The sequence below is a fragment of the Bombina bombina genome, chromosome 2 (assembly GCF_027579735.1).
Source record: "Bombina bombina isolate aBomBom1 chromosome 2, aBomBom1.pri, whole genome shotgun sequence".
Taxonomy (NCBI): domain Eukaryota; kingdom Metazoa; phylum Chordata; class Amphibia; order Anura; family Bombinatoridae; genus Bombina; species Bombina bombina.
The window spans coordinates 1,180,397,576-1,180,410,897 of record NC_069500.1 but is presented as its reverse complement, the minus strand read 5'-3'; the positions used below and the strand labels follow the sequence as shown (position 1 = coordinate 1,180,410,897).

At 36.5% G+C, this 13,322-nt stretch overlaps 1 protein-coding gene across 1 annotated transcript in view; it reads left to right on the top strand.

Moving 5' to 3' along the window:
* Positions 1 to 13,322, top strand: part of LOC128647464 (uncharacterized) — a 106,164-nt gene that overhangs the window by 61,878 nt on the left and 30,964 nt on the right. Inside the window, exons 7-8 of the mRNA XM_053700250.1 lie at positions 6,195 to 6,325; positions 7,788 to 7,954. Coding sequence (XP_053556225.1) covers positions 6,195 to 6,325; positions 7,788 to 7,954 — 298 coding nt within the window. The remainder of the gene's footprint in view (positions 1 to 6,194; positions 6,326 to 7,787; positions 7,955 to 13,322) is intronic.

Genomic DNA, 13,322 nt, shown 5'->3' with positions numbered 1-13,322 from the left:
TAGTGCCAATACAAAAATTGGTACTATTTGCGGACGATCTGACGCTATTCATAACGGAGCTGGCAACGTTGTTCCCTTCTTTAGTGTCTTTAATAGACACATTTAGCAGGATCTCCAACTATAAAATTAATGTGACAAAAACAGAGGTCTATTTATTGAACATAGACCAGGTGGAGCAACGATATGTCAGGAAAACGTATTCTTTCAATTGGTCGCTTAGAGGAATTCGGCACTTAGGAGTGTTCCTGTCTCACGACAAGGAGCTAGTCGTCCAAGATAATTACGATACCCTTCTAAAAGAGATAGATAGGATGCTGAAATCTAGAAAGTATGATGAGATCTCTTGGATGGGTAGGATTACAGCCCTGAAGATGATGATCCTCCCTTAATTGACATACATCTTTAGATGCATCCCGATCCCAGTCCCAGCACGGATACTGCAGAACTTTCAGGCTATATTTAATGCCTATGTTTGGAACAATAAGAGACCCAGAGTTGCGGCAACTATCGTACAGGCTCCTGTTGAAAGGGGAGGACTGGGTCTACCATGTGTACGTTTGTACTATGAGGCAGCCATGATTTCTCATGTCTCGGCATGGGGAGGAGATCTCCCACTTACGAGGTGGAGGGAGTTGGAACAGGCGTCCTTACCGGCATATGTTGACTTGTCAGAGCTTTTGTGGCTCCCACCACATTTAGCAACGAACTTTACCGCCTCTAACCAATTAATTAAGGGATGTCAACTAGCCTGGTACAAGCTACGGCATAACCCGTTGATTGCCCCCCACCCCTCGCCGATTCATCCCATTATTGCATTACTCCAAGGTTTGCCTAATATGCGGATGCACAGCTGGAGAAGAGTAGAATTTGCTCAATTGAAGGACTTTTATTTAAATGAGCACCTTCTTACCTATCAGGAAATGGTGACTGGGTTCGATCTCTCCCCCCAGATGCAATTTGAGCTTTTGAGATTGCTGTCTCTCATGAAAGCGTGGGGCTTCTTAACAGAAAAGAACCGGAACCTGTCTGGGAGGTTACATAAACCTCTTACAACACATTATAGAAGCCTCCTAGGTGAGTCGGACCTTGTAAAAACTAGGCACATGGTGGCTTGGGAGACTGAACTGAGACTGACGTACACGACACAGGAATGGAATAGAGCCATCACAATCACCAAATCGGCGCTACATTGCGTGACAATGTATAAACTCTACTTCAAAATAATCACTAGGTGGCACCTAGTTCCGACTAAGCTCCACACGCTGTTCCCTGCCTCTTCACCTAGGTGCTGGAGAGACTGTGGGTAGATGGGTACCCCGCTCCACATTTGGTGGTCATGCAGCAAAATTCAGCCTTTGTGGACTAAGCTCTGGAGTGTGTGTTCTACATTAGGATTACCAGAGGTCAACTCCCCAAGTGTAGCTCTCTTACATGTAGGCATTAAAAGACTTCCCAATCCCAAGCGTTCTCTGCTTCTCTGCCTCCTGACCTCGATAAAAATGCTCATAGCCAGGAATTGGAAGGAGACATCCCCTCCCAGGTGGCAGGGAGTAGTGGAATATCTGAATTACATAAAATCTATGTTAGACTATGTCTATAGGGTTAGGAAACGATCAGTAGAGTTCAGCCAGATCTGGGAACCCTGGGAGACATACCTAACGAGACAAAAAGGTTAGGAGGCGACAGCTTCAGAATGAGGATTCAGCTCTGCTCTGCTGAGACTTCAAGACAACCTTAGATAGGGAATCTGACTGTCAGTTGAATAGGATGCCCCTGACCAAGATTTCAGACGAGAGCCCCCCCCCCTTTTTTTTTTTCCTCCTGCATTTCCCTTCCCCCTCCTCCTGTCTTTTGGCCTTTCTATTCTTGCTTTTTCTTTTGATGAGTCTGGGGACTGTTGGGACTGGGTGAGAGAGGAGGATAACAATTAGTTGCCTATACGGTACCAAAATTATACTGTCATACTAGTGTACTTAGGTATGGTGTCCATCACCACATGCCAAACCTACTTAATAATTACTTAAAACATACAGGTTTGTTACAATATCGCCATTCTATGAGATGTCGAATGGAATACTACAGAATATCATATCTATAAAACACATAATTGCGAATTGTCAAGTAAGCCATGTTCACTACTTAGACAATGTATCGTCATGTATTCATGTGATGTCCTTGATTATCTGGTTTGTTGTTATTGTAATGTTTACCTACAATAAAAATATTTAAAAAAAAAAGTAAAAAATGTTACATTAAAAAGTAAGGGCATCTTCATGTAAAATATAGCTAACATTCCATATGTGTTTATCCAAAGGGGAATGTTTACCATCACTTTAAATACCTTAAAGGGACAGTCTACACCAAAATTGTTATTGTTTAAAAAGATAGATAATCCCTTTATTACCCATTCCCTAGTTTTGTATAACCAATCCTATTATATTAATATACTTTTTACCTCTATGGATTACCTTGTATCTAAGGCTCTGCAGACTGCTCCCTTATTTCAGTTCTTTTGACAGACAGGGTCCTCTCATAGGTAACTCCACAGACGTGAGCACAATATTATCTAATATGGCACACATGAACTAATGCCCTCCAGCTGTGAAAAACTGTCATATGCTTCGAGATAAGAGACAGCCTTCAAGGGCTTAGAAATTAGCATATGAGCCTATCTAGGTTTTAACTAAGAATACCAAGAGAACAAAGCAAATTTGATGATAAAAGTAAAATGGAAAGTTGTTTAAAATTACATGCCCTATCTGAATCATGAACGCTTACATTTGACTAGACTGTCCCTTTAAAAATTGACAAATAATTTTAAATCAATTTTAATATTTTGTTATACTATTTTTTTTAATGTAAATGTTTTACATTCCAGTGTTCTTCACTTACAAGAAAATGTTCTATATGTTTATATCTGTATATATCCACATAGATATATAGGTATAGATACTTTGTGATGAATAGAAATTCCTTTTATGGCTGTTAATTAAAGTTTCACTTACGCTTCTTTGGTCCCATTTCTATCAATAAATATAAAATGGCTATGTATTTTTATTATAACTAAACATTATGGGCCAGATTACAAGTGGCAGGCTATTTAGCACTTTCGCTCACGCGCAAACACCACTGGAAGTAAACTTTTGACATGCGAGTGTTAGAGCACGTATAACAAGCTGAAAGTAAATTGTGCGGAAGAAAAACCCAACGTGTGCTAACCTCAGGACTTCCGATATTTCGACTGCGCTAACTTCTCCCCACAGACTTTAATGCTTAGAGCTTAAGCTCTAACCCGACACCGAGTTAGACCTACAGCGCTAATCCCGAAGGTAGTTATGCATATTTTACATTTCAATGTTGTTCACATACAAGAAATGTTCTTTTTATTTATATGTATATATATATATATATATATACCTATATATCTATATGAATATATACAGATATATATATGAATATATATTTAAAAATACTAGAAGAACATTGGAATGTAAAATATTTATAGCACAAACACAGTAAAACACATTATAAAATATTAAAATTATTTTTCATGTTTTAAGGTATTTTGAGTGAAAAGTGCCCCAAAGGGTTTATAGATGTGTGTGTGTGTGGTGTGTGTGTGTGTGTGTGTGTATATATATATATATATATATATATATATATATATACACACACAATAATTGTTATCAGATAGTGTATTTATGAGTGAGTGTAACACTTTATTTTAATGTATTTATGTTGTGTTTGGTGCACTTTTTTTAACTCTTAGGGCTTCATTTATTAAGCAGTAGATGCTGCTTTGGAGCCCCATCGTTTCAGGCTCGCCTGAAACGGAAGTTAAGAAACAGCGGTATTTTAGGTGGCGGAGTGAAATTATCCTGATCCAATACGATCAGGATGATTGACAGCCCCTGCTAGCGGCCGAATGGCTGCCAGTGAGTGGGGGGAAGCATTGCACAAGCATTTCACTAGAAATGCTTGTGCAATGTTAAATGCCGACAGTGTATGCTGTCTGCATTTAGCGATGTTGAGCGGACACGATTCCCTATAGCAAATCATGTCTGCTCGACATTTGTTAAATCTACCCCTAGGTCTCAACCCGCGCAAACCCGGTGCACGCTAATTTTGTTTGTGTTTGAAACGTATTAACTTTTAACTTGTAATGTGTGCGCAATTTAGCGTGGTCACGATATTGTTTCTCGTGACTTGTGCTAACAATAGCACGTCACCTGTAATCTGGCCCTATGGTAGGAACTGCTCACAAATCTTTTCAAAGATTTAGTAGAGAATATAAAATTACTTTTTGTATATTTGTATTAAATGCCATAGTAGGAAAGCACATAGAAAAAATGATGAAGGACTCAAATTAATCCATATGGTAGGAGGAAGAAATATATTGTGAAAGACACTTTGAAATACTTAGAGAAATTATGAGGTACTCTTAAGTTAACCCTTATGGTAGGAGCCAGCTCCATCATATCTTCATTCCCTATAGAATAGGCTTTATTAAATTAAATATAAATTAATATATTAAGTGAAGAGACCATATAAGCTGTTCTTTTAGTGACTCTAGTAGTTCTGTATTCTTGTTTGGTGGCCTAAATATATTACAGACCTTATCTCAGACTCTTATTTCATCATTAAAAGCCCTAACATTTATTTAAAATATAACACATTCAATAAACTTTAATTACATGAATATGCACTATCATACAAGTAGAGCGCTATTGATATCAGTAAAGCTGTACCGCGCTAAGATTTGAGTGCAAACTGGTATTACAAGTCCATGGTAAAATAGAATTTACCAGAGAATTTTGTGCGCGGCTGACATGTCTTTAATATGCCGGCACTAAACATTGCTCCTATTACAAATTGTAAGCTATGTTTTTGCGAGCGAGTGCAACACGTCACATTGCTACAAAATAGCACAACTTGACACCTGAAGTAAAGTGTTAGGGCTACAATCAAAGTATAACAAAACATGTAACAAATATTGAAAATAAAGAATTTTACTTATATATTTACTTATTAAATGTAAAATATATGTTTCTTATTGAAATAAATGTATAAAAAGTGTTTTAAAGGGATATGGTATATAACAAGGGAAGGGCTCAGGGGTGTAAATATTTATCTATCTATATTTATTTATACTGTAGTGGTTATCACAACACCTGTTTTCATACTACAGTTCTTTTTCGGGAAAGTGAACGCTACCTTTTAGAGTCCTGCACCTGCAGCAATCCAGTAATAGCACTGTTTATTCCTTGTATAAAAAAGTTCCTTTATTGAGGTGACATAGAGTGCAGTTTATATACAATATACAAATCAGTAGGTATTGGAGCATATCCGCATGCAAATAACCAACCCAAACAATAGCCTGCAAAAACACCTATGTTTTTATATTAAAATTGGGATCTTAGTCACACAATATGGCCATATTCTGCTTAGCCAGTCACCAACTTACAAGGCGTCCCAGTGTTGACTGTTCCTAATACAACAGTACTTTGCCTATATGGGCTGAATCATTCCTGCTTTTTCTCTTTATAATAGAATGTTACTCCCTGGCTTTAAATATACAACTCCATTACACTGTCATGAGTGCACCTGAGCTTGGGTGGGGTGCTTTAACCAATGGAAGATGGTCAGTCTCCCTTTTTTTTAAATACAATCCACAAAGTTTGGTTTAGCACACCTTGCAAAAAGTTTAAATATATATTTGCGAGTTCTGTCAATGAGATCAAATAGTCACACAAAACAGAGGGTATTGGCGCACATACACTTGCAAATAAACGACACATTTTTAAATGCAAAAAATAGCCTGCAAAAAACACCTACTGTATGCTTTTAAATTAAAATATCCAATTTTAATATAAAATCATAGTTTTTTTTACAAGCAATTATTTATCTATCCATCTATCTATCTAGATATATTGTGTTATAAATATATATATATATATATATATATATATATATATATATGTATAATACCTATATACAGTGTATATATCGATAGATGCTTTTTACTTTCAACTTGTAATATGAGTGCAAGAATAGGAGCCCTTTTGAGCAGTGTTAGCACTTAATATTTTTGCGCTCCCCTTGTAATCTAACCCCAAAGCTTTATGAACAATTAACTAAAATCAGAATATGTTTTATTACCTTACTAGTACTTATAATGGAGTTTGTCTTCACAGACTCTTTTGACATATGACCTGCTGAAGAAAAAATATATCCGCAAACAAACAGGCTTATATATTATTCCTTGTCCAAAACATGAATACAGAATATTGGATGGGGGTTTTCTTTTAGGACTTTCTGAGAACAGGTAAGTTATTATTTTTTTTACTAAATCTTCATAGCATATATCACAAGTAGGATCTTGCATGCTAAAATGAAAACTTCAATAAGAAGCAATGTTGAACACATTAGATCTACAGGCTTAGGAAAGCATTATAATAAAATAATATTGAATATTATGCAATGTTGCATTTTGGCAACTGTAGTGATGGTGGAACATGAGCTTAGAGTTTGGAGAGTAAGGGCAAATGTTAGAATATGTTTCTGTATTAGGGACTTTGCTGTAATTGACATTTTAAAGGGACATGAAACCCACATTTTTTCTTTCATGATTTAGAAAGAGCGTGTGTTTTTAAACAACTTTCTAATTTACTTCTATTATCTAATTTGTTTTATTCTCTTGATATTCTTTGCTGAAAAGCATATCTAGATAGGCTCAGTAGCTGCTGATTGGTTCCTGCACATAGAAGCCTGGGGTGATTGGCTCACCCATGTGCATTGCTTTTTCTTGAACTAAGAATATCTAAAAAATGAAGCAAAATAAATAATAGAAGTAAATTGTAATGTTGTTTAAATTTGTATTCTCTATCTGAATAATGAAAGAAAATGTTAGGGTTTAGTGTCCCTTTAATAACCCCCCCCCCCCAGAAATTAAAGGGACACAAAACCCAATTTTTTTTCTTTCATGATTCAGATTGAGCGTGGAATTTTAAGCAATTTTCTAATTTACTCCTATTATAACCTTTTCTTAATTCTCTTGCTATCTTTAGTTGAAAAAGCAAAATGTAGCCACCAATCAGCAAGCGCTACCCAGGGGCTGAACAAAAAAATGGTCCGGCTCCTAAGCTTTTTCAACTCATAAAAGAAAAAATTTGGGTTTTGTGTCCCTTTAATTTCCTCCAGTCTAAGGGCTCAATGATCTGCTGTCTCTAAGAAGTCTTGTCAGTAGTGAGAGGTCCCTCAAAGAATTTTAGAACATCAAATTTTAGCCTGAGAGCTGTTTATCTAACTATGGTTCTGGTTTTTAAGAAGAGAGTGAGGGAGAGGTTTTGTAGTAATTTCAAACAAAACAAATTGCAATTACTTTATTCATTAGAAAACCTCTCTGTTTGTTAGTGCCTGCCTCAAATTGTACAAAAGCTGGCAGCCATCATTTAGATAGAAAACATGGGGAGAGGAAAAGAAAGAAAGAGAAAATTTGGTAGGGGCAAAAATGGACAATGTCAAATTTAAATATTCTCCGCCATTCTAATGATCTCTTTCTAGGGAGATGTTAGACATAAAGATTGTATATGACATTTCTGTTGTAGGATGAACACTTCATTAGATTACAACAGTTTACAAATAATCAGAAAGCAATCAAGCATATTTATAATTTGGTATTACACTAATTTGTACATTAATAAGCAAATTGACTTAGCCATATAAGAATATATATATTTTTAGCAGCCAAAAAGAAAACTAATAAAAAAGAGCTTTCTTTTATATAGAGATCATTTTGTCATCTGGAACTTAGAGACAGGCTTTATACAACATCGTTTAAGACCGCAATTTAAAGACAAACCTTCCTCACTCAATATACTTCCAGACCATAATGTATACACAGGAGATCAGCACAAAGAAGTACTGTTAAGGAAAAAGAAAGGGAAGGAAACAGGTATGTGTAATACAAATATGGAAAAACAAGCCACCAAATATAAAATGTTATGAGCTAATGTACCAACTTGTATATTCAGATTTAGTGCCAGATTACAAGTGGAACATCATTTAATGCTCCTGCTTGAATGCGTTAACTGCGCTAGAAGTAAACTTTTTGCGCGCATTGGGTTGTGCTCATATTATGAGATGAAAGTAAACTGTTTTTGCTCACGCACTAAGCAAACTTAGAATATCATGCGCGATAACATATTCCCCCATAGAAGTTAATAGAGCAAAAAAAGTAGAAAAAACTAACACTCAACTCGCACGCAAACACGTTAACAGTTAACCAGAGCTCTAAGGAAGCGGTAATCATTCCAGCGTAAATCGCGATTGCACTCAAGTGATCACATTTGCAGAAAACCAGACCCTTATCGCTCGCACATAACTGTTAGCGCTCCACTTGTAAACTGGCCCTTATTTGGTAACACCAAAAAATTAGAACTAGAGTATAAGCAACTAAAGGACAAATGTCTGTAAAATGTTGTTACACCAACATTATATGAGGAGAATTTCAACCCAACGATTACTACTATCGCAGTTAACAGTCGAGCAGGAGCATTTAATAGAGCTCCACTTGTAATCTAGCCCAAAATGCATTAAAATTGAATATCATCCAAATCAATAAAAAAAGTCCACAGCATGTAATACTATAAAAAACAATCTCAGTTCTAATGCTTCTTGTGGTTGATTCCTCTATATCACACACAACCTACACCTGAAGCATAAATAACAGCGCAGATTGCTAACACAAACTCTTCTACCCTATAAGTATTTATATTAATGGAGAAAAGTATTTACAAAGAATCCTCATGTAAGTCAAATTTTTGATCTGGCCTTTCTCAAAACAATATTGACATTCGGCTAGATTACGAGTTTTGCGGTATGAGGGGTGTGGTATTAACTTGCACGTTATTGTCACTGCTCACTTTCCTACAGCGCTGGTATTACAGGTTTTCATAAACCCGGCTGATCCAATCAGCCAATAGGATTGAGCTTGCATACTATTGGCTGTTCCAATCAGCCAATAGAATGCGAGCTCAATCCTATTGGCTGATTGGATCAGCCAATAGGATTGAAGCTCAATCATATTGGCTCAATTCTTTGTTTGAAGAGGATGCTCCGCGCCGGATGTCTTGAAGATGGACCCGCTCCGCGCCGGATGAATGATGATAGAAGATGCCGTCTGGATGAAGACTTCTGCCCGTCTGGAGGACCACTTCTGCCGGCTTGGATGAAGACTTCTCCCGGCTTTGTTGAGGACTTCTTGCCGCTTGGATGAAGACTTCTCCCGGCTTCGTTGAGGTTGGATGTCCGGTCTTCAAAACTGTAAGTGGATCTTCGGGGTTTAGTGTAAGGTTTTTTTAAGGGTTTATTGGGTGGGTTTTAGATTAGGGTTTGGGCAATAGAAAAAGAGCTAAATGCCGTTTTAAGGGCAATGCCCATCCAAATGCCCTTTTCAGGGCAATGGGGAGCTTAGGTTTTTTTAGTTAGGATTTTATTTGGGGGGTTGGTTGTGTCGGTGGTGGGTTTTACTGTTGGGGGGTGTTTGTATTTTTTTTACAGGTAAAAGAGCTGATTTCTTTGGGGCAATGCCCTGCAAAGGCCCTTTTAAGGGCTATTGGTAGTTTATTGTAGGTTAGTTTTTTTTGTTTTTTTTTATAGGGCTATTAAATTAGGTGTAATTAGTTTAAATATCTGATCATTTCTTTTTTTATTTTGTGTAATTTGGTGCTTGTTTGTTTTTGTAATTCAGGTAATTGTATTTAATTTAGGTAATTTATTTAATTGTAGTGTAAGGTTAGGTGTTACTCAGGTTAGGTTTTATTTTACAGGTAAATTTGTATTTATTTTAGCTAGGTAGTTAATAAATAGTTAATAACTATTTAGTAACTATTCTACCTAGTTAAAATAAATACAAACTTGCCTATAAAAGAAAAATAAACCCTAAGCTAGCTACAATGTAACTATTAGTTATATTGTAGCTAGCTTAGGGTTTATTTTACAGGTAAGTATTTAGTTTTAAATAGGAATTATTTAGGTAATGATAGTAATTTTTATTTTGATTTATTTTAATTATATTTAAGTTAGGGGGTGTTAGGGTTAGGGTTAGACTTAGGTTTAGGGGTTATTAACTTTAGTATAGTGGCGGCGACGTTGGGGGTGGCAGATTAGGGGTTAATAAATGTAGGTAGGTGGCGGCGATGTTAGGTGCGGTAGATTAGGGGTTAATAATATTTAACTAGTGTTTGTGATGCGGGAGTGCGACGGTTTAGGGGTTAATATGTTTATTATAGTGGCGGCGATGTCCGGAGCGGCAGATCATGGGTTAATAATTTTATTTTAGTGTTTGGTAGTTTATGGGTGTTAGTGTACTTTTTAGCACTTTAGTTATGAGTTTTATGCTACAGCTTTGTAGCGTAAAACTCATAACTACTGACTTTAGATTGTGTTACGAATCTTGCGGGATAGGCTGTACCGCTCACTTTTTGTCCTCCCAGAAAAAGCTTGTAATATCGGCGCTATGGAAGTCCCATTGAACAAAGACTTTATGCAAATTGCGTAAGTTAATTTGCGGTACGGCCAAAATAGTGTGCGGTGCCCCTAAACCTGCAAGGCTTGTAATACGAGCGGGAGTGAAAAAGCAGCGTTATGAACCTTAAAGGGACAGTAAAGTCAAAACTAAACTTATAGGGCATGCAATTTTAAACAACTTTCCAATTTACTTTTATCATCAAATATGCTTTGTTCCCTTGGTGGTATTTTTGAAAAGCTAAACCTAGCTAGGCTCAAACTGATTTCTAAACAGTTGAAAACCGCCTCCTAGCTCAGAGCATTTTGAAAGTTTTTATCAGTTAGACTGTGCTAGTTCACATGTGTCATATAGATAACATTGTGCTCACTCCCGTAAAGTTATTTAGGAGTCTTCACTGATTGACTACACTGCATGTCTGTCAAAAGCACTTAGATAAGGAGGCTGTCTGCAAAGGCTTAGATACAAGGTAATCACAGAGGTTAAAAGTATATTAATATAACTGTGTTGGTTATGCAAAAACGGGGAATGGGTAATAAAGGGATTATCTATCTTTTTAAATAAGAACATTTTTGGTGTAGACTGTCCCTTTAACGCTGCTTTTTTACTCATACCGCAAAACTCGTAATCTAGCTGATTGCATTTTATTCTTTAAATAGTATAAATTCTCCATATAACCAATAACAATATGTATTTTCCAACCCTTGACTAAAATACAATTTCTATAATTCACTTCCAATTTTCTGATAAAATAGTTTTTCACAATTTTATTTTTGGTTGGTTGATTTTTGGTTTCATTTTGCAAGCTATTTGAAACATTAGAAACCACTCCCTATGAATTTGCAAAATGTAATAAATAAAACCACTTGAAAGTGATTTAAGAAATATTTTTTTTTTCATTAAAGTGAATGTAAACTCAGCCTTCGTTCTAAGCAGTAGTCTATCAAATATCAATAAAAAACCTGAGTTTCATTCATCAATTTTTAATTTTCTAAATGTATACCTTTTATTTTCACAAAATTTATACCAATTTGCGGCTCAACCGTCCTCCGCCCGGCATTCGCGCTCTGTTGATCATCTTTTTGATTGATGTGTCAATAGCCAATAACGGCTCTAACCACGGGGGGACCCACCCTCTTCTCATTACGTAATATCTCCTTATTGCGCATGCGTTCGTCTTTGGTGCCAAGCTAATTGACTGTAAGCTCGTGCACATTTTGCGCATGCGCAATACTAGTAAACACGGCTAGCGTTACCTTATTATACGGATTCCTTTCATTTCCTCTGTATTGTCAAATTTGTATTAGTGGATGTGAAAGGTCTCCGTATACAGGTTAGCTTTTTCGATTTTTATTATCTATGTGACATCTATTTTTCGGCACATAATACATGATATATGCGCTGTATGTACAGTACTATCTAATATCATTGGCAAACATAATCGGCAATATATCGAGTGAAATCCTTTATTTGCTGCCATTATACATCCAGAATAGACTTACACTCTTTTTTATATTCTTTTAGGAGATCGTGTCCTACGCCACTCACGATAGTTTTCATTGAATGAATACACTCATTCAATGAATACTATCTTGTTATACAGCGTAAACAAGAGTAACGCATGCGCAATGTAAAATTGACACGGGAGCGCGCAGTGCCTATACGTAAACAGCGGGTGGGACCGCTGTTTACGTAACTTGGTTGAAAATGAGGAAGCAATGAGTGGGAGGAGCGGGTAAACGAATGAGCGAGATGCAAGATATAAATTAAACAATAAAATACACTTTTTTTAAAAAATTTATTGCGGCGGTACACTTAATATCAGTAATGACTACAACACTAGATAACACAAAAGGTAAAACTTGACATTCACTTTAACCAGGAAACAATCTTGTTTTTAACAAGTGAACTGAGCATGTACAAAGATGTTTTTATCAAAAGCCAGGCCAACAGACAAGAAATGCCATTCCTAACTGAGATTTAAGGTGGTCAGAGTTGTTAAGTTAGTCCAAGAACCTTGTGTTTGGTGGTGGGTCGGAATACTGCTGTTGAATTCTGTCAATGCAATGCATTGGTGAAGTTATCGCAGTAAAAAGCCACTGGAAGACAACACGATTGCTGGGTTTTATAACTGTTATCAAATGGACTAAAATTGTCTTGAATTTGCAATCCATTTAAAAAGCTATACAAGACACTTTACAATGCTCTTCTAATGGACTAGAACATATATAAGACCGCACCGCTAAAATATCCTGTTGCAAGAAACACCTAAAGATGTGCAGTGCCCTGCAGATCATATTGTGTAACTTGATCTCACATTGTTTAACTTGATCTCATAAACCAAAATATGGCTAGATTATGAGTGGCATGCTAACTGTTGCACAAAAGCGATTAGGGGTTAATGGTGGCTCTTTGCGCGCGTCAGAAGTATATATCGAGTTGACAGTAAACGCGTTCGCATGAATGCAATTGAATTTAACGAGCGTCAGGATAGTATGACTTCAGAGCTCAGGTTAACTGTTACGTGAGACAAAAAAGTTGCACACCACACATCAAAAATACATTTAAAAGTACAATTGCGCTCATAACAAAACTGTTAAACGCTATCGGGTTTGTGGACGAGTAGGGTTTTTTCCCACTTTTCACACTCCATTGAAGTCTGTGGGGGAATATGTTAACGTGGTTGCGATATTCCAAATTTGACTTTTTGTGCACGTCAGGTTAGCGCTCGTACGAAAACGTTTTACTTTTAACTTGTAAAACCAGCGTTACCCAACATACGCAAAAAGCTTAC